The 21,912-nt window shown below is 27.9% G+C and overlaps 1 protein-coding gene across 7 annotated transcripts in view; it reads left to right on the top strand.

Moving 5' to 3' along the window:
* Nucleotides 1-21,912, top strand: part of LOC123261588 (hemicentin-2-like) — a 295,756-nt gene that overhangs the window by 198,294 nt on the left and 75,550 nt on the right. For 4 of the 7 annotated variants that reach the window (XM_044723270.1, XM_044723271.1, XM_044723269.1 and 1 more), the window contains exons 4-7: nt 11,407-11,617; nt 12,413-12,466; nt 15,939-16,089; nt 17,029-17,189. In XM_044723270.1, the coding sequence (XP_044579205.1) occupies nt 11,407-11,617; nt 12,413-12,466; nt 15,939-16,089; nt 17,029-17,189 (577 nt within the window). The remainder of the gene's footprint in view (nt 1-11,406; nt 11,618-12,412; nt 12,467-15,938; nt 16,090-17,028; nt 17,190-21,912) is intronic. The other 3 variants (XM_044723272.1, XM_044723273.1, XM_044723274.1) reach the window with 3 other exon arrangements.

Raw genomic sequence — 21,912 nt, 5'->3', positions numbered from 1 at the left:
AATCTGCCTAGTATATAAACATAACCAATAGAATTAGAAAATTTATTTTAAACAAATGACAATCGAATAGAATAAATTTAGTTACAATAAAAATTCATTACTTCTAAGTCAAAAAAATATAGCTTCCGGATAAGTAATCACCACCATATCATATACTAAAACCTTCTCCGAAACACGCTGCATCTTATGGTATAAGTATTATTCCGATCGGTTCAGTAGTTTTCGCAGTATAACCGGACAAAAAAACCGGCTCCCCATTTATTAGTATAGATAAAGCTGATAGTTTTGTAGCCCTTGTTAATTTTTTTCTGATAAAATCCAAAAATATTTTGGTTGGACAATTTTGTACCGATTTAAGACGTCCTTACAGAGAATCACCTATAAATATTTGTTAACAGTTAATAAAATTAATTAATTAATAACAGTTAAAAAAAATTTATAATCTAAAAATAAAGATAAAAGTCTCATGAATTACATTAAAAATTTAGTAACAAATCCAAAACTGTTTTGCCAGAGTTCCAGGCAAGTTCTGCTCCGAATATTAAACGTCTGTATTGACAGTCGAGAAGGGTTTGGTTCTGAATTCTAGCAGTCTTACCAAAGAGTAGTAGGTATGCACGGCGGCTGGACGTAATAAGTAGACTAGAGAGCAGAGAGATAGAAGAAGTAAAAATATAAATAAAAATAAAACGGTGGTAAAAAGCGAGAGAGATTACTGTTAAATGTGGAGGATACTGCGGGCAGCGAGTTGAGGGCCCAAGGGCGAGAGAGACAAGAGGTGAAGAAAAGAAGAGGAAGAGGGAAAAAACTACCGTCACGATTCTAACGCGATTCAGTCTACCTTGCACGTAGCACTTATTGGCCGAATGCCGAGTGCACGCAATCGCCAGATTTATGGACCCCTCAATACGGACCGGGTGAGGGTGGCGGCTCTACTGTACCACTGCGGCTACTGTACCGAGAGAGAGTCGAGTAGAAATAGAAAATAGGAGAGAGAGAGAGGGAATGAGAGCGACGATTTGCCTGAGGAATATCAAAGAGGAAACAATGCTACTGGGCTGCGGTTAAAAATTGTCGAATGCTTTAAAATGCTTCAGGATATATAAAAGTTAATAAAAGTAAAAGAAGTTAAAAGAGGACTGAGTCGGGGCTCAAAACTAGGATACTACCAGTCTACTGGGTGGAAACTTATTTATTGGTGGCTTTCCACGCCGTACTTGATTTACCGTCTGCTCTGTGGCATAAATATTCAGTTATTTTTATCGAATGATCATTATGATAATAATAAAGGAAAGAATTTTTTTTTTTCAAATTTTAGGCTACTAATTATCTGTAAATCTGTGAAGAATTTTTTGATAAGGACTGGTATGAAAATAAGCCATACACAGAGAGAAAAAATTTATTTTTCAAAAAATTGGTATCGGTAAGAAATAAATTTGTTGAAAATTTTAAACAATTTTATTTTTGAGCTGAAGAAATAAAAGTTTTTATCACAGTAACTTTCTTGTTAAAAAAGTTTGTCTGATTTGGAAAAAAAACAATTTTATATAGACAACTTGTTAGTTTTTATTAAAAATTCTAAGTTTTTTTCAACTAATTAACTTCTTCTTACAACATTGCTCATCTTTTTTAAGAGAAATTTTTTCTCTCAGTGTATTAGGTCATATCTTAATTTAATGTTTCTGCAATGAAAGAAAATTTTTTTTTCTCTCAAAATACTATCAAAAGTATAATTTTGAAGAAATAAGAAAAAGTAAGGTTTTTAACACAAATTTTAAACGAAAAAAAGTATAACGCTGGTAGCTAAAAAAAAAATGTATTTTTATAGTTATGAAGGTGACCGCCTTTTATTTCTCATGCAATAATTACCTACGACAAAATTTCTCATCAATAATTTCTTATGCAATATTTTATATTACACAGAAAAAACAATTAACTTGAATCAAGAGAAAAGTTCTTAAACCAAGAAAATAATTTTGAAGAGTTTCATTGTCTTGGATCAAGACAAAAAATTCTTGAATGGTGTAAAATTGACTTAAACCAAGAAAAATTTCTTAGTTTAAGAATTTTTCTACTCAAATCAAGAAGATAAAATTCTTCAAAATTATTTACTTGATTCATGTAAATTTTTTTTTCGGTGTAGCAATATTTTCTCATGGCAAAAATTCTTCGAATATATTTTCTCATACCAAAACTTCTCATTGCTCATAATTTAGATTATTAATTATATTATTTTGTTTATATTATTTTATATTAAAATTTTTATTGTTTTTAATATTTATATTTAAAAATGTGTCATAATGTTATAATTAAATTTGTAATTAATTTATTTATTTATTTTAAATAAAAGGACACAACACAGGAACAAGCTTATGCGTTGGTTTAATGTCAAATAAACACACACAAAAACCATGATAAAAGAGCGCAACGCGGTGCCTATCCGAAAATTAATCATGGATCATTTGTCTTAAATGATAATTAATTTTCGTCAGATTAATTTATGTTGTAATAAATTTTGTTATGAAACTGGTGGTCAATATTTAACAATTAATACCTGCAATTCTTGATAGTTCGTCAATTAAAAAAAAATAAACTGTAATTAAAGCAGCACACCATGAAGATAGCAGAAAATGGACCTTTTTAATATCACGTCAGTATACGACAGAATGTGAATTAAAAATGAAGTTAATCCTAAAAAAAATGTAATTTACTTTAATTGCTAAAAATTCTTCTCAAGAACGGTAATATTTCTCACTGACTTCAAATTAAAATTCTTTAAACTTATAATTTATTTTTTAAATAAAAAATTGCTTATAAATTAATTTCACAAAGCTCTTCTCTCAATTCAAAGTATTTAAAAAAAATAAAATCATAATATACCTATGTTTAATTTTTTTACTTTCTCAAAGGCAATATGAGTTTATTAAAAATTACTTGAATAACCATTATTATTATCATTATTACAAAAAACGCCGACAAATCTTCAAATAATTGTGGAGCAATAAAAATTAGGAAAACGATTGACCCTAAAGGCCATCCCTGCAAGTTCCCGCTAATTCCATACCTGGATGCTTAAAATTGCACTTATGCCGTTTTTGAGCGCTCTCCGAGCTCAAAAATACAGCTTATGTGTTGTTTTGAGCTCTCCGAGCTCAAACAGATAACATTTCTATGCTTTTGAGCTCTTCGAGCTTAGAAGTCTAATAAAAGTTTGATAAAACACTATTTTTTGAGTTTTCAAACCGCAATAACTTTTGAATGAATGAACCGATTTTTACGCGGTTGATGGCATTTGACGCAGTTATTTAAACCTTTTAAAAAATCTTTAAGTTTAAATTGATCAAACTATAAATTTGGGAGTAATTCCGAAAAAACACTTTTTTAGGTTTTCTTTCCTGCACGATATCTCTCGAATGAATTAACCGATTTTGACAGGATTAGCGGCGATCGACGTGGTTTTTCAAGTTTAAAAGCTGATTAGTTTTTGAAGTTGATCTATAAAGCTGTTCGAAAGTTATTCCAAAAAAACCACTTTTGAAAAAATTTTTTTTTACAGTTTTTTTTAGATTTCTCGAAATCTATTGGTCCGAATTGGTCCAAATTATATATAAAATCTAAGTTTAGACAAGCCCTTTCGAATGGCGCCATCTGCGATCGAATCGGTCAAGCCATTCAAAAGTTATGAGAGGTTTACATACTTACATACACACACACACACACATACATACATACATACATACATACAGACATAGTGACACCCTCGCGGAGATAGTCAGGGAAGCTTCCTGTGACCTTCAAACGCCGAGATCTGATGAAAACTCGATTTTTGTAAAACGGGGTAAAACCAATAACTTCCCTATTTTTGAAAATCTGAGATTTTCTTAGCGGGAAGTTAAAAATATTACAATTTGAAAGCTTTGGATATGAATCGCGGTATTTTATTTCCATCTATATTCATAAAACTGCAGAACATATAGTAATACAATATTGGTATTGAAGTGCCGTCGTTTTTCCTCTCAAGCATCAGCGGGACTGCAATAGTTAAAAAAAAAATAAAAAGCAGAGAATAAAAATATAAAGTGAAATAAAATAACGTAATAATAATAAAAACGGCAATAAAATACATAAAAGACGTATGTTGTCGTGGAAGTGTACGAATTGGAAAATATTCAAAGGAGAAAAATTTAGTTTTCATCCCCATAAATTCGTTTCGAAGGTTTTCTTTGAGTGTTCTTCTCTCATGTGTTGTAAATATGTGTACGTACATATATATACACATATGCAAATAAAGTAAACCGTGAATAAATAAATTGGAGTGCTCCTTTTTCCCGATTAGATGCAGGTCTGTATTTTCATTCGGTTACTCAAGGCTTTTCATCACTTGGCTGTAAAATTTGGATTAAACTTTCTTCTTATTCTCCAGTCAGAGATAGAATAGAAGAAGATGCTGCAACAGCAGTAAGCAGGAGCCAGAAGCGTCTTATTTTTCCACCGCGGATAAATTAAAGGAAAATTGAGATCCAGTGTATCCCGCCGAGCCAAATGGGTACCGGGTATGGAAAGCAAGACGGAAAGCGCATTTTCAGAATCCTTAGAGTTGACCTAAGCAGAAAATAACAAATTTAAACTCTGCTTTATTCGCTGTAAGATTATAAAATTCACCATCTCCGTGGCCCTAGATTTCTCCAACCTACTTCTCCAGCTCTTTTGATCCGAATAGTTTATTCACAGAAAGTCTAATCGCTGTGTTATGCTTACTTGCATTCCGTTCAATCGGACAAGATGATATGCTTTATTACTTTTTCTTGGGATTTTTTTGTAGTTACTCAGAGAGAATAATTATTTTTCAAAAGATTTTTCGGCTCAAGAATTTTTTTAAATTTATCATTTGAATTTATTTTTTGACAAAAGAATTTTATTATATGTCTTTGATACACTTATAGAAGGATTTATTAAACATTAATAATTTAATTTATTTGAAGACAATTATTTAATTTATTAAATTTTAATAAATATTTTTTAACATTCAATAAATATTTATTTGGAAAGAAAGTACAAGTATACAAATACAAGTACAAGTACAGTATAAATATTTTGTTGAGTGAATTTATTTCGCTTGCAATGTCATATGATATGAAGATTGCTTATAAACAAAAATCATCTTTATAAATTATTTCCATTAATTATATTACATTATAATAACGTTTATTGTAAAATACCAAATTCTATCACAGCTCATAATTATCTTTTATATTTTTGAATATTAAAAAGGTTAATTTATTTAGTGAATTTAATTATTATCATGTATTCCAGCTATATGGTTATAAAAAGTGTCAAAAGAAAATTACTATTTTTGCTTTTTATTTTAAATAAATATTTGTTAATACTTAATAAATATTCATTAACCATTAATAAATATTTATTAACAGTTAATTAATTGTATTTAATAAATTACTTACACTGATAGAAGGATTTGTTTATAGTTAAAAATATTTGTTAATATTTAACAAATCATTTATTAGAGACCACTTTTTAGTCCTTAACAAATATTTCTTAGTATTTAAAAAGATTTATTAATATTTAATAAATGAATATCTGATTTATTAAATACAAACAAATCATTTTAAATACTAAGAAATATTTGTTTGATACTAAAAAATGGTCTCTAATAAATGATTTGTTAACTATTAACAAATATTTTTTTAATACAAATAAATCCTTCTATCAGTGTGTTAACTGTTAATAAATATTTGTTAACTGTTAACAAATATTTATTAACATTCAATAAATCGTATTTAATAAATAATTCATTAACTGTTAATAAATATTCATTAAATCCTATGATGTTAAAAAATCATTTATTAACAGTTAATAAAGCTTATTAAATATAAACAAATCCTTCTATCAGTGTGTCTTTAATATACACTGTACTAAATTTGTACAGTCGATGATTTTTAATTAATTTAACACTCTCCAAGTAAATTATTTGTTTTTTTTTAATATAAAAAATTACAAAATGTATACTCAGAAATTTTTTGAATTAATTTAACCTTTTTTGTCATTTTTATATAACAAATAAATTTTTATACTTAAAAAAATATATCGAAATTTTTTTTTTGCAATTTCTAAAATTACAATTTTTTGATTAATTTTCTCTATAATAATTTATTTGTCAAAAAATCTTAAAAATTGCCATATAAAACTTTATTTTAGTAACATTAAAATAATTAATTTTATTTAATTAAATACAGTAATGTTAACAATTTATAAATTTTTACTTTTCTCGTTGAAATTTATCAATAAGAGTTAAAAAGACAAAAATATAATTTTATAATAACATTACATTTAAATAATATTATATTTTTATTCCTACAAACAAGATCAAAGTTAAACATTTTAAGTGTAGCAGGGCACACAGACAGAACATTTTAATAAAAGTCTAGCTAGATCTTAGAAGAAAAATTTTTGATATATTTTTTTTAACTGTTTTACAAAAAACTTCTTTCACAAAAATAAATTACATGAAACCAAAAAATGCCTTTACACAATTCACCTTAAATATAATAAATTTAAAAAGTTGTTGTCATTTTTATCTAATAGTATATATACTACACTGAGAATTTTTCATTAGATCCCTAAAGCCCGTGTATAAGTGAAAAGTAAAGTAGTTTTGAATGGGATGTCTGACGTTGAGTCGGTAAGAATGACAGTGAAAGACACGAGGGATAATACTTGAGCTGTGGTCAGACGTCAGACAAAAGACTGTCTGACTATTACCGCACCACTACTACTTATTACTTCTGCTACTCTTTTCATGTTTTCTAGACAGCAAGCGAACGAATAGTTTGTTGGTCTGAGATTCTATGAGTATTACCTTGAAATCCTCAGCTTATGAAATCACCCGAGGGTTCACCTTGAGACTCGAAAAAAAATCACCCAAGTTTAATTTCATTTTTTATTTTTTTATCCTTGTTTTAAGGATTCTCTGGGAAATATCAACAATTTTTTATTTCAACAAAAAATCGTTTATAATTACAAAAAAAGTTTTTTTAAAGAAAATTGTAAAATGTCCTTTTTAAACAAAAAAATCAAGTTTTTAAATGATGAATGTAAAAATTTTCTAATAAAAGGGTCATTTTTAAATTTATTATTATTATTTTTTATTTAAATTTTTAAGTTATAAAATTTTTTTAATAAATTAAAAATGTTAAATTTATTTTTTTTGCAATTAAGGCAGTTCGAACGAATCTAATGTAAAAAAATAATTTCAAACTTTGAGCTTTGAAATTAAGTATAAGTATAAATAAATACGTCATTCATTTAATCCCAAAATTAAAAAAATTTTCACTGTTTAGTTACTTAGATATTAAATTTTAAAAATCACATATTTTATCTCCTTATACACGGGCTCTTATAGCGGACAAACTCTTGTCGAGACTTTAATTATTTTTTTCAATATTAACCTCCCAACTTTAACGGATAAAAAACTATACACAAGAAACTTGGATTATTGCAAAATATAAAAACAATTTAATAATAATACATTACCGATATAATTTTTGAAATCGGTAAAGTCAAATTTTATGTTTGTAACTCGTTTATCGTCAGCTATTTATTCGAATAAAGATTTGACAACATCGCGTTAACAGCTGAGAAAAAAGAAAAGGATAGAAATATAGTTACAGAGAGAGAAATGTTTAACTCACACACTCTTAGGTTGCAAAGAAAAATGAATTCTTGCGTAAGATTTATTTTCAAATTATCCAAATATGAACATGTAACCCCGTATTATAATAAATTAGGGTGGCTAAAATTAAGTAAGAGAAGAGATTATTTCATAGCATGTTTGTTTTTTAAAGAAATAAGGCTAAATTATCGGCAGTTGTTTGGCCCAGGACTTCAATATCTTAATGTATCAATGCATAGAGGTGACATTAGACAAGATTACTTGCGTTTGCCAAGAGCAAATAGTAATATGTATGAACAATCTTTTATAATCAATGGTATACGTATCTGGAACTCGTTGCCACCTGGGCTGACAACTGTAGATAATCTTCCTGAATTTCAAAATGCATCTTTTTCATTTTTTCTGGCTAATGACAATCAAAATCATTATTATATTTGTTTAATTAATTATAATTTCTGTTTCAAAGTGTCTCAAAGTGTTTATAAATTTACGAACTAACTACTGTAAATTTATTAAGTAACTTTATTGTATTTAGGTAACTTTAAAACCTTGCTGTTGTTATATTATCAAACTCACAGTACTATTGTAATTGTATTTTTTATACTGTATACTTATATATATATATATATATATATATATATATATATATAAAATGTATTGCTTATTGATGGCCTTGAGGGAGCTTCGGCTCTAAGGACAAATAAATATATATCTATCTATCTATCATCCACGTTTCAGTTATGGATAATCAAGCGCGCTATTGCCAAATCTGTTTATTTATTCCGGCAAGTAATAAATACCAAAGTCATTTTATTACTTTACTTTATAAAAAAAGTAAAAATAATCAATTATCAAATTGTTTAAATTATTTTAAATTACAATAAAGAATTTTGACGAATATTGGGAAGACTAAAATTAAAAAAAAATTTTAACATTATTTTCACTCATTAGTTACGCTCGAACTTCCTTATTACATTGAATTTACGTTTTCACCTTCCGTCTCACGATTTAAATTTTAACTTTACAAATTCTTTCCGCGTTAATTAATAAATATTTGTAAATAAATAAATAAAAAAATGAAAAAATAAATATTAAGACTAAGAGAGTACTAACACTAATGAATGTTTAAATTGTTGTTGAGCTAAAAAAGGTTCTCAAGTTGTTAAACGTATGTTGAAAGTGTTTGAGGATTTTCTCACTCGTTAATTACCCCCATAGTAAGACTCCCAAGTTGTGTCGTTTTCCCAGTACAGATACTTTTTATTTTATTTTCTCTAGTGGCTCTGGTTCTTATTCGTCTTCTCTCTATTTTATTTTTTATTGCTTCCTCTGGCACTTAAAACATTTCCTTGAGTTTAACGAGTCTGGAAGAAGTGGACAGACAAGACGGAAATGTTTTCTGGTTTTCTTTTCTTACTTTTTTTATAATTCATTTTAAATTTTTTCTTATTTTTTGAGTTCTTTCTTAAATAAAGAACTAATTAAAATACTTATTTATAATATTCATTCTTTTTGTTTTAGTTCATATCTTTTGTATTTATTTTATTTGAATTTAATTATTAAAGTAATAAATTTATTTCAATTTACTCTACTTGCTTTTTACCCGGTTAAATATTCATTGAAATTAATGCTAAATAAATAAGCGGACCTTTATTTTCAGGGTGGGTGAGAGTGAAATAAAACTAAAAAAATAAAAACATTGACGGCGAAATTCGATAGAGCAACACAGAACGTGTACGCTTGAGGACATAAGCGAGAACGCGAGTAGTGCTATTAAAATGTAAATTTGAAATACAATTTCCGTCTTTTAACATCCGGGTTGTTTTAAAGGGACGTACTTCTTGTAACCAGATTTTATCCCATTTATACTATCACTATGACAAACAAGTCACCAATTGTTTAATCGATACCGAGAAAAATTTTTTTTTATATTCATTTAAATTTACTGTTTAGCAAAAGTTTAATATCCCTACAATAAAAATACCTGAGCGTGTGAAGTTAGTCAATAGTCGAAACTCGCAAAAAAATAGGACCTGATTCCTTATTGGTTAAAATTAAGGCTCGCGTAGCTCGCTATTCAAATTTTTAGTGTAAAAAATTAATGATTATATAATCAATTTATTTACTTTTAAGTTTTTTAAAATAAAAAATCTTATTATTTTTTATTTATTTTACGAGTAAAGAAGAGAAGAAACTAGAAAATAGAATAGAAATTTAAAAAATTGTACTGTTAATAACTATACAAAAATTTTAGAAATAAAAATTTTCTAGTAAATAAAATAAATATAAATATCTATATTAAAACTTTTTTTTCTAATCATCTAAAACGGTTTTTGTAAATATGAATAAAAATTATCTTAAAAAGTCAGCTGTATATGGGTGATTCTCTGTAAGGATTTTTTTTGGTGTCCCAGACATTTTTTTATTAGAAAAATTGTTATTTTGTTACTAAAAAAAATTTATTACGAAAGTAAAAAAACATTTCTATTTGGAGCATTGAAAACTAAAATGAAATAAATTTTGGTTTTTTTGGTGTAAATTCGTAAACCACCGAAATATCAGTCCCCTGGGCTGTCCCATTCCCAAAATTAAAACTTTAAGATTAAATTTTAAGTTATTCGTCAATAATATATAATTTGGTCTATAATATTTATAAACTTAATTAGTCAACTAACAATCTTCTTTAATAAAAAGTACCGAAAATTAATTTGTTTCATTAAATTCATTAAGCCAAAGTTTGTCTCAGGCATTTTAAGAACAGTCCCCTGCCAGAAGTCCAAAGCCAAAAAAAAAATCCAGCGTGTTATTTTTCCTTTTGTAAGGTTTATAAGGATCTAACTAGCCTTGAGTTAATAATCATAGGGTTGTTAGCGCTTTAACGCCATTTTATTTAGTGTCAAAGCACCGTTTGTGCTGGAAATATGTGTCTGGGCCACTTCAAAACTCAGTCCCCTGGCAGCTATTTTTATTTATAATTTATCTATAAAATTGGATCCATAAGTCTTAATATTATTCTAATTAATGTAAACATTCATGGAGAACTTGAAAAGTTGAATGCATTGAAATAGTTTGCTTGATTTTTCTCAATGTGATAAAAAAAAAAAAAAACAGTCCCTTGGCAAGCAATCCCCTGTCATGTTATATGACAAAAGATACACAAATATCGAGAAAGCAAAAATTAAGTCGGCTGTTTATTTACTATGATTAAGCTGATAGTTTTGTAGCCCTTGTTATTTTTTTTTTCTAATAAAATCAAAAATAATTTGGTCGGACAATTTTGTACAGATTTAAGACGTCCTTACAGAGAATCACCCATATACTTACATACATATTACGATGCAAAAAAATTTTTAGAAAGTTAAATTGCTGCTAAAACTTCAAAATTTTACTTATTCACCTATTTTCAAAGCTTGATAACTTTTACCAGTTAATATTACAAAGAAAAAAAATATATCAGAGCTTTTTCGTAAAAAATTAAATTTTTCTTCAAGACTATTTTTCCCAGAATTCAAAAAAAAATTTTTTTCCCTATTTTTTGTCAATGAAAACTATTTATATAGAGGACAAAAATGAATATTTGTCAATATGCGTCAATATTTGAAAGATAATAATTTTCAAAGCGGAGTCAAAAAAAATAAAAAAATCCTGAAAAGTGCTTCTGAAGATAATTAAATTAAAAAAATTAACATTGCTAAATAAAAAAATATTATTTGTTCCAGATATCCTGGATGAGAATGAAAGACATCCACATTCTGACGTCCTCGATAGTGACGTACACAGGAGACGAAAGATTTTCAGTAAAGCACCCAGTGGGAAGCGACGAGTGGCGACTATTAATCGACTATGTCCAGCCTAGGGACGCTGGGCTCTACGAATGCCAAGTTAACACTGAGCCCAAACTTAAGATGTCCTTTGCGTTGAGGGTCGAAGGTAAATATGTCTCTTTATTTTATTCCGATAAATCACGCCTTGAATAAAAAAAAATAAAAAAAAATAATTAACCGAGTAGCCGAAAACAATATACAACACTCAAAGCAAATGATCGTATCTTTCGAGTGAGGTTGAATAAATAATTATAAGTTCAGTGAAACAGAGAGCTGGTGATTGACTTAATGACCGTCTTGTCAGGACAATCTGGTACAATTGAGAATCGAGTGTTGCATCGGTAGATTGAGGATGTTACACCTTGACTAACACACTGATTAATTCAGTTGCGAAGTAAAGCCTCAGCTTGACTTTCTCCCGTCTCTATCTCTGATACTGAGGTACATCTCTCAGTCCGTGATTGTTCCCGCAATTGTTCCCTCTGTGAAGCCGAGGTTTGAACTCTCCCGAGCAGCGGCATCCCTTGTATTGATGCCTTGAGTAGATGCCTTGAGTAGATCCGAGAAACTCTCTCGGTTTTCTCGAGCATCGAACAACTTATCTGGTTCTCGAAAGCGAGAGAGCCAGAACTATCAATATTTGCCAGTGAAATCTACCGCACTTTGTACTTGCCAAGTAATCTCTATTACAAGTCAAAAACAACTAAACCATCGATTTAATTAATTACACGCTATAATTTCATTGCCTTTTATGCTTTTACTTAAGATTATTGTCTTACTTGGAAATAATGTTACACTTTACTTTAAAAAATTAAATTTTTTGACTTTATTTAATTAATTAAATTTTTAAAATATATATCTTTTCTCTGTTTTTCTGTCTCCTACCTCCTACCACATTAAGAGACTTCGCTCCCTGATGTCAAGTCAAACGCGGTGCGACGGAAATTTGAATCAGGTTAGATCTTTTCTTAAGAAAAAATTTTATTGTTTTTTTTTTATCAATGATATTAATTAGAGAGGTGAGAAAAATCGATAAGTATAAAGAATTTTTTTCAGTGAATTTTTTTATTAAATCTAAAAAAAGAAATTTGGCAATTTGGTTTCACGGCCTCCTGAATTTTTTTAGATAAAAAATTAAGATTATTAACGGGAATATGCATGAAAAATTGTGAAAATAAATTTTATAATCGATTTCAAAGCTTTTAGTATTAATAAAAATTTTATATCTACTGAAATTCTAAAAGAACAAACAATTAAAAAAAAATATTTAAAGTGTCAACCTTTTTTTTTTATCAAAAAATTGAAATTAAAAAAAATTTTTTTTTTTATTATTTTATTTTTTAACTTCAAAAAAAACACGGAAAAAAGTAAACTGTAAAATTCACTCGGATTCCGGTTAATTTTTATAGTTTCAAACAGTAAAGCGAACATCGGGTTGGCAAAAATATAAATATTACAGAACTTAATGTAGAAAGTGTAAAAGCTACAATTTATAATTTAATATCAAAAATAATTGATTAATAGCTGTCACTATAGTAAATAACGACTCTTTCATCTTAAAAAATTACAGTTTCAAACAGTAAAAATTGCCGTTTCAATATATAGTCCATACTATGAGGAGAAGGGGGAACTCAGTTGAGGAAAAGGGGGTCTCACACTGGAAGACTTTAACATTTGAAACAGTAAAAATTCTACTCTTAAAATATATATTTTACCAGTCCAAGAAAGTCAATAATTATAGTTTGATTTTTAGCATTGCGTTTAAAATTTACCATTTTACTTTGTAAATATTGACGTTGTTTGTATTAGAAATTTAGCAACTGTATTTTATACTTTTTACATATAATGTGCTTATTTTTTAGGTACGAAATGATAAATATCAAAGTCAAAATTATTAATTATTATACTTTAACATTTTCGACATTGAGATAGCAAATATTACTGTTTGAAATAGTATTTTCTTCCATGTAAAGAATAAATTGTAGCATTTAAATGATAAATATTACATAGTGATTATTAAAATCACGATTTTACTGTTTGAAATGGTAATTTTTAGCAGTTGATCATTACTTATTATAATTCGACTATTATTTATTACAGTTTACTTTTTTCCGTGTACACGGAAAAAGTAAACTGTAAAATTCACATGAAATCCGGTTGAATTTTTATAGTTCCGTACAGTAAAGCGGACATCGGGTTGGCAAAAATATAAATATTACAGAACTTAATGTAGAAAGTGTAAAAGCTACAATTTATAATTTAATATCGAAAATAAGTGATTAATAGCTGTCACTATAGTAAATAACGACTCTTTCATCTTAAAAAATTACAGTTTCAAACAGTAAAAATTGCCGTTTCAATATATAGTCCATACTATGAGGAGAAGGGGGAACTCAGTTGAGGAAAAAGGGGTCTCACACTGGAAGAATTTAACATTTGAAACAGTAAAAATTCTACTCTTGAAATATATATTTTGCCAGTCCAAGAAAGTCAATAATTATAGTTTGATTTTTAGCGTTGCGTTTAAAATTTACCATTTTACTTTGTAAATATTGACGTTGTTTGTATTAGAAATTTAGCAACTGTATTTTATACTTTTTACATATAATGTGCTTATTTTTTAGGTACGAAATGATAAATATCAAAGTCAAAATTATTAATTATTATACTTTAACATTTTCGACATTGAGATAGCAAATATTACTGTTTGAAATAGTATTTTCTTCCATGTAAAGAATAAATTGTAGCATTTAAATGATAAATATTACATAGTGATTATTAAAATCACGATTTTACTGTTTGAAATGGTAATTTTTAGTAGTTGATCACTACTTATTATAAATCGACTATTATTTATTATAGTTTACTTTTTTCCGTGTACACGGAAAAAAGTAAACTGTAAAATTCACATGAAATCCGGTTGAATTTTTATAGTTCCATACAGTAAAGCGGACATCGGGTTGGCAAAAATATAAATATTACAGAACTTAATGTAGAAAGTGTAAAAGCTACAATTTATAATTTAATATCGAAAATAAGTGATTAATAGCTGTCACTATAGTAAATAACGACTCTTTCATCTCAAAAAATTACAGTTTCAAACAGTAAAAATTGCCGTTTCAATATATAGTCCATACTATGAGAAGAAGGGGGAACTCAGTTGAGGAAAAGGGGGTCTCACACGGAGAATTTAACATTTGAAACAGTAAAAATTCTACTCTTAAAATATATATTTTACCAGTCCAAGAAAGTCAATAATTATAGTTTGATTTTTAGCATTGCGTTTAAAATTTACCATTTTACTTTGTAAATATTGACGTTGTTTGTATTAGAAATTTAGCAACTGTATTTTATACTTTTTACATATAATGTGCTTATTTTTTAGGTACGAAATGATAAATATCAAAGTCATAATTATTAATTATTATATTTTAACATTTTCGACATTGACATAGCGAATATTACTGTTTGAAATAGTATTTTCTTCCATGTAAAGAATAAATTGTAGCATTTAAATGATAAATATTACATAGTGATTATTAAAATCACGATTTTACTGTTTGAAATGGTAATTTTTAGTAGTTGATCACTACTTATTATAAATCGACTATTATTCATTACAGTTTACTTTTTACCGTGTATTAATAAAAATTGTATTTCAACTAAAATTGTAAAAGAATAAAAAATTAAAAAAAAATATTTCAAAATGTCAATCTTTATTTTTTAATTTTTTTAACAAAAAATTGAAATTAGTATAGTTTTTTTTTTTTAATTATTTTATTTTTTAACTTCAAAAAAAATTTTAAGTTTAATTTTTATAGACCGTGAAACTCCAACGAATTTTTCTTTTATTAAATCATTGTTGATAATATTTTTTTGTTCACCGTAAAAACAAGAAAAAAAAATAGAATACCGAAATATTAAGTTAATGTGAGACATTTTATTTCCACTTATTCAAAAAGTCGTCGAATATGTGAAGCATGAATAACGAGGACGGGAAGTCGCTGAATGAGCGATACGATTCAACGACGTGAATCAGAGCAGAGAACGTCTGATAAATCGTCCTCGGTGGTCATCCGAAAGATCGATAACTTCCGGGTACAGATTTATTTAAAATCAACTTTAAACCTTAAATTTCAAATGAAAAAAAAAACTCAATTTTATTGTATTTTTTCCAATAAATCTCGACTTGAGAAATCGCGAGTCACCTCGCATCCATTTGAAGCCATATGACGACTTTACAGATGAGATGCTTAGCTTCTGAGTTCTTTCACTATACCCCCGACCGTCGTGTTTATGTTGAGAATGAGTGTCTGACCATTGATCCACTTCTTCTACTCAAGTCGCCTGAAATAGTTTTGTTTATATTTTTTTTCTGTTTGGAAAATTCAAAGAAATATTTTCATGAGTTTATTTTTATGTTTCAGCGGCCCAGGCGACTATATTTGGGGCCGAAGACGTCTACGTAAAAAAAGGCAGCACAATTAGTCTTACGTGCAAAGTTAACGTCCATAGTACCCCGCCAAGCAGCGTTACGTGGCATCACGGTAGCGCTGTCGTTGATTTTGACAGTCCAAGGTATTATTTCTTTCTTACTTCAATAATTATGCTCACTTTTTATTTTATGGTGCTAAAATTATTAAAAAATGAAATGATTAAATTAGTATAAAAATAATTCGACAGTTAGAAATTAAAAAAATAATAGTTGTAAATTTATTTTTTACAAAAATCACGAAGACTGTCAGATCTCCTGATTTTCATATTATCACATTTAAATATTTACATTGCATTTAAAAAAATGTGCTTCATTTACTTTGAAAGTTTTCTTGCAGAAATTTGTTGACAAAAAAAACCAAGTTAAACTTTGAAAGTAAAATAAGAAAGAGTTCCTGAAAAAATTTTACTTAAGATTATTTTATTTTTTGCATGCTCTGAAAATAAAAACTATTTGATTAAAGAAATGATTTTTGTTCTGAATTTCCATTTTACTTTGAATTGTTCGGTTCAAATTAATTCGGGAAATTTACTCGAGAATAAAGAAAATAAAATAAAAGGAAAGAAAATTTTCTATTCAGGAATTTTAACAATTTACTATTTTCTAACGAAATTACCAAAATTCCACTTCAATGTTTTTTTTTTTTGGTATAGAATATTTTTTTCTTGAATCAAATAATTTTTTCTAGCATGTCAATATTTCTATTATTATTTTTAATTTTAATGTAGAGTAAAATTCATTAAAAAAATGTTTATTCTTTTTTTTTTATAAATTAAAAAATTTATAAATAAAATTAAATGATAAAATTTAGGTAATTTTTTTGCAAGTACTTAATTTTAATAAAAATAAAAAAATTATGAGTGTGATTGTGAATCTTTGAGAATGGATAAACTTTAAAATTCCTCAATAAATAAAATAATTTTCTATAAAGTTAATAATTTCTATTTTGGTCTGAAATAATAATAAAAGTAAGAATGAGTAAAAAAATGGAAGGTAGACACGAAGGTATGTTTGATAACCAGCGTTCACCATAGGGGCGGCGTCTCCCTGGAAACGGAGAAGACGGAGAGCGGCACGACGAGCAAACTGCTGGTGACGCAGGCGAGATCAAGCGACAGCGGAAATTATACTTGCATCCCCAGTAACGCAAACCCTGCGAGCGTAATGGTCCACGTTCTAAACGGTAAGTGGTTCTTTATGCTACCCGTAACCCACCTGTCACTCTCAGCGCCGGACATTAGTCCCTACAGTATGGACAGTCGCTGTTCCACTTCAGCCCTCACACCACGAGCTTCCTTTTTTCTCTTTCCTAATTTCTCTTTCCCCAGGACAAACATGACCTGACTAACGGATGCTGTCCTTGTCACTTTATATTTTCCTCGGATTTACTTACCATTTCAAATAAATTATTAAAAAAAAAAAAAAAATCAACTCAAGGAAATTTTCTTGATTTAAAAATCAAATTTTTTGCTTAAAAAAAATTTATTAAAATGCAAACAAATTTTCTTGTATCAAGAAAATTTTATCTTTTGCTTCAATAAATTTTTGTCTTGCAATTAAAGCGCAGAATTTCTTGCCACAAAAAAATTTAGTTTCTTCCCGTGTAAAAAAAAATCGTCTTAAAATTGTCCTTCGTTTAATATCTTAAACGTGACACAAACTAAGACTATTTTAAGACTCTTTTAAGACGCCAAAAAAAAAAATTCCGAGAGCAGATTTTTGAAAATTTTGTTCTCGAATTTGTTGTGAAAATTAATTTTTAGACATATTTCAGACGATTTTACGACTTTCTAACGGCAATATTTTTGAGTAAGATCTTTTTAAATTGAATTTAAAATTGTTAAAAAATTATTACCTGACAATTTTAAGACTTTTTTAAGACGTTCCGTTTTAATGTTCCGGGGCTCTGTCGCTGTTAGACCATCTTAAAATAATCTAAATTTTTTTTTAAGATTTTTTTAAGAATAATTTAAGATAATTTTAAGACAATTTAAAGACGCTCCATAATAATTTTCTGGAGCTGTCACGGTGATGTCATCTTAAAATAGCCTAAAAATTTTTAACCCCAAATTTTTTGACGAAATGACGCAAAATTTGTTACTGTGTGTGAATAAGTATTTCAAATCGATCTACTTAAAAAATCCTCCCCTCTCTCTATGAATCCCGTCAATTTTTCTCCGAAAAAACCTAGAAAAGCTTTTTAAAATAATGACCCGTAACTTTTAAAAATATTCAGATCATTGGTCGCATTGAAAAATGTAGTATTAAATTTCTACCGGTGAGTAAACACGATTGACTGAGCATTTGTCATCTGTTAGCTCGGGAAAATACATTTGAGCCGAACAATTGAAATAAATTTTGCTGGCGTGCTATTTTGAAATAATAATAGTAAATACCACTGAATAACGCTTTATGTAATCCAACAATAGTTTCAGATTTCAACAAATGAAATTTCGAGTCACCTGCACACAGATGCATTGACAAATAGAGACTAGAACAGAGGGAAGTGTGAAAATAGTTATCCAGAATGAATCAATGAACGAATGAATGAAAATTAACGTAATATATACACAACACACGGCTGCATAATAAATTAATGTTGATTGTATTGTGTAAGTCCAAGAGCTCACTCTGTACAGGATAGTAAAGTATTGTACTGTGTTTGCTAGAAAGAGAAGGGAGAGTGTCACCACATTGCCCGGTCATCGACGTTATTTGAAACATGGCTGATTACACTGGAGAATTCACCACAAATTTCAATTATTTAGTGATAAACCTATCCTACATATCTCACCCTATCCCTCCCCCACTGAAAGTACGTGCGATTCGTCGGGGAAGTCGTGGTCAACCGGGTATCCGGTCACGGCGTTCACGATCTGCCTCCATTAGCACTATCGCCCTCTATTTAGCCTCCTATATTACAGCTTATTTTATTTTCGGATATTTTATTTATAGTTCGAGTTATCCATGCACCGGCTATACGCAAATTGATTGCCTCGGGACGATCCTCTTTTATGTTTCTATTGGCTAGTAAATATTCATTTTTTTAATTACTCGCGGTACTCGCGCACTTAAAACGAAAAAATTTTTTAAAGCCTATTAATCATTTTTTTTTTTAATAAGTTTAATAAACTTCGGGTTAAAGAAAGAGAAAAAAAATTAATGAGCAATATTATTACTCGGAAAAATTAAAATTATCAAGTCATAAAGTTATAAGCATACAATCCTCAGAGGGAAACTGAGAAAGTGAATAAATTAAATAATTTTTTATCTAAAGGCGAATTTTACATATATTAAATTAAAACTTCAGCATGTATGTTAATGCAACGGACGAAAGAATCTTGAACTTAAGGAAAAATGAATTTTTTTATTGTTAAAAGATGTAAGGTAAAAGCCCCAATAGATGATCACGTACCAGTATGTGATCACTCCATGTATTTGTATATATATATTTATGAATATAGATATACAAATACATGGAGTGATCATATACTGGTACATGTTCATCTATTGGGGCTTTTACCTTAAATTGAAAAAGAATTTTGTAATAAAAATAAAAATATCGATTAATTTTAATATTAATCATTATTGAAGGATATTTTATTCAAATAATTATTACATTATAAATTTTTTTAGAATTGTATAACAACAAAATTATTATGAAAAAATTTCACATGTAAAAATTAAAAAAAATTATTAATAGAAATTTTTTAAAGCTTTTTTTTTATTGTAATTAATTTGTTATAAAAATTTTTTAAATTAACACTGACAGTGTAACACTAAGAAAAATTTATTTTTTTTCATACTTAAAAAATTATTGATTAAATTGGATATTTTTCCCTTCATTACAAGTATTTTTTATCTAAGTCTTATCAGATCACATATCACTACTTTACGATAACAAAATAATAAAATGATTGTTACGCATTTCAATTATTCAACAAAAAAATAAACATGACTGAGCCACGAGTCTGAGAAAAAGGAACCATAAAAGAGAATCGGCAAAAACGTTGTAATTTTTTATAAATTGAAAATTACATTAGCAAACTCGCACGATCGGTAAACTAACGAGATACTAAATTATCAATGACGTTTTCCTTTTAGCAATAGATCAAAAGCTTTCTCCTGATGCTTCGAGTCCTACACCTACTAACGCCACCACCAACGCCGATGCTTTTACATCACATATATATATACTTTCTATTCCATTTCCCATACATATATTGCATAAAAGCTAGTAGAGTCTAGTTAACGAGCTCCAGGTGTGCGTCAATCTCGAGATTGTCAATGTTCTTAACGATGTGTCACGTTACTTGATCAACTGCCACATCATTTTACAATTTCTGGCTCCGATATTTTATTTTGTTCAATTTTTTTGGTTATTTATTGAAGCGATACTTAAATATCAAAATTCTATTAGATGGTTTTTAATTCTGATTACAAAATTATAAGATAAATTATTTCAATAGTGGAAAATTTTACGATCTTAGATGATTAACTTAAAAAATTTCGTATGGCAATTTTTTGCACGCCTTAAGAAGTGGAGTTGATTTCGAAAATAAAAAACCCGTGCTAAATTTTAAAGAATATAATAGTTTACATATGTGCACGGAAAAAAGTAAACTGTAAAATTCACTCGGATGCCGGTTAATTTTTATAGTTTCAAACAGTAAAGCGACATCAGAGTGGCGAAAATATAAATATTACAGAACTTAATGTAGAAAGTATAAAAGCCACAATTTTTAATTTAATATCGAAAATAAGTGATTAATAGCTGTCACTATAGTAAATAACGACTCTTTCATCTTAAAAAATTACAGTTTCAAACAGTAAAAATTGCCGTTTCAATATATAGTCCATACTATGAGGAGAAGGGGGAACTCAGTTGAGGAAAAGGGGGTCTCACACTGGAAGAATTTAACATTTGAAACAGTAAAAATTCTACTCTTGAAATATATATTTTGCCAGTCCAAGAAACTCAATAATTATAGTTTGATTTTTAGCGTTGCGTTTAAAATTTACCATTTTACTTTGTAAATATTGACGTTGCTTGTATTAGAAATTTTGCAACTGTATTTTATAATTTTTACATATAATGCGATTATTTTTTAGGTACGAAATGATAAATATTAAAGTCAAAATTATTAATTATTATACTTTAACATTTTCGACATTGACATAGCGAATATTACTGTTTGAAATAGTATTTTCTTCCATGTAAAGAATAAATTGTAGCATTTAAATGATTAATATTACATAGTGATTATTAAAATCACGATTTTACTGTTTGAAATGGTACACGGAAAAAAGTAAACTGTAATATTCACTCGGATTCCGGTTAATTTTTATAGTTTCAAACAGTAAAGCGACATCAGAGTGGCAAAAATATAAATATTACAGAACTTAATGTAGAAAGTATAAAAGCCACAATTTTTAATTTAATATCGAAAATAAGTGATTAATAGCTGTCACTATAGTAAATAACGACTCTTTCATCTTAAAAAATTACAGTTTCAAACAGTAAAAATTGCCGTTTCAATATATAGTCCATACTATGAGGAGAAGGGGGAACTCAGTTGAGGAAAAAGGGGTCTCACACTGGAAGAATTTAACATTTGAAACAGTAAAAATTCTACTCTTGAAATATATATTTTGCCAGTCCAAGAAAGTCAATAATTATAGTTTGATTTTTAGCGTTGCGTTTAAAATTTACCATTTTACTTTGTAAATATTGACGTTGCTTGTATTAGAAATTAAGCAACTGTATTTTATACTTTTTACATATAATGCGATTATTTTGTAGGTACGAAATAATAAATATCAAAGTCAAAATTATTAATTATTATACTTTAACATTTTCGACATTGACATAGCGAATATTACTATTTGAAATAGTATTTTCTTCC

This window comes from Cotesia glomerata, linkage group LG3 (assembly GCF_020080835.1).
Source record: "Cotesia glomerata isolate CgM1 linkage group LG3, MPM_Cglom_v2.3, whole genome shotgun sequence".
Taxonomy (NCBI): domain Eukaryota; kingdom Metazoa; phylum Arthropoda; class Insecta; order Hymenoptera; family Braconidae; genus Cotesia; species Cotesia glomerata.
The sequence above is the reverse complement of the archived record's forward strand: the minus strand, read 5'-3'. Positions and strand labels throughout refer to the sequence as shown.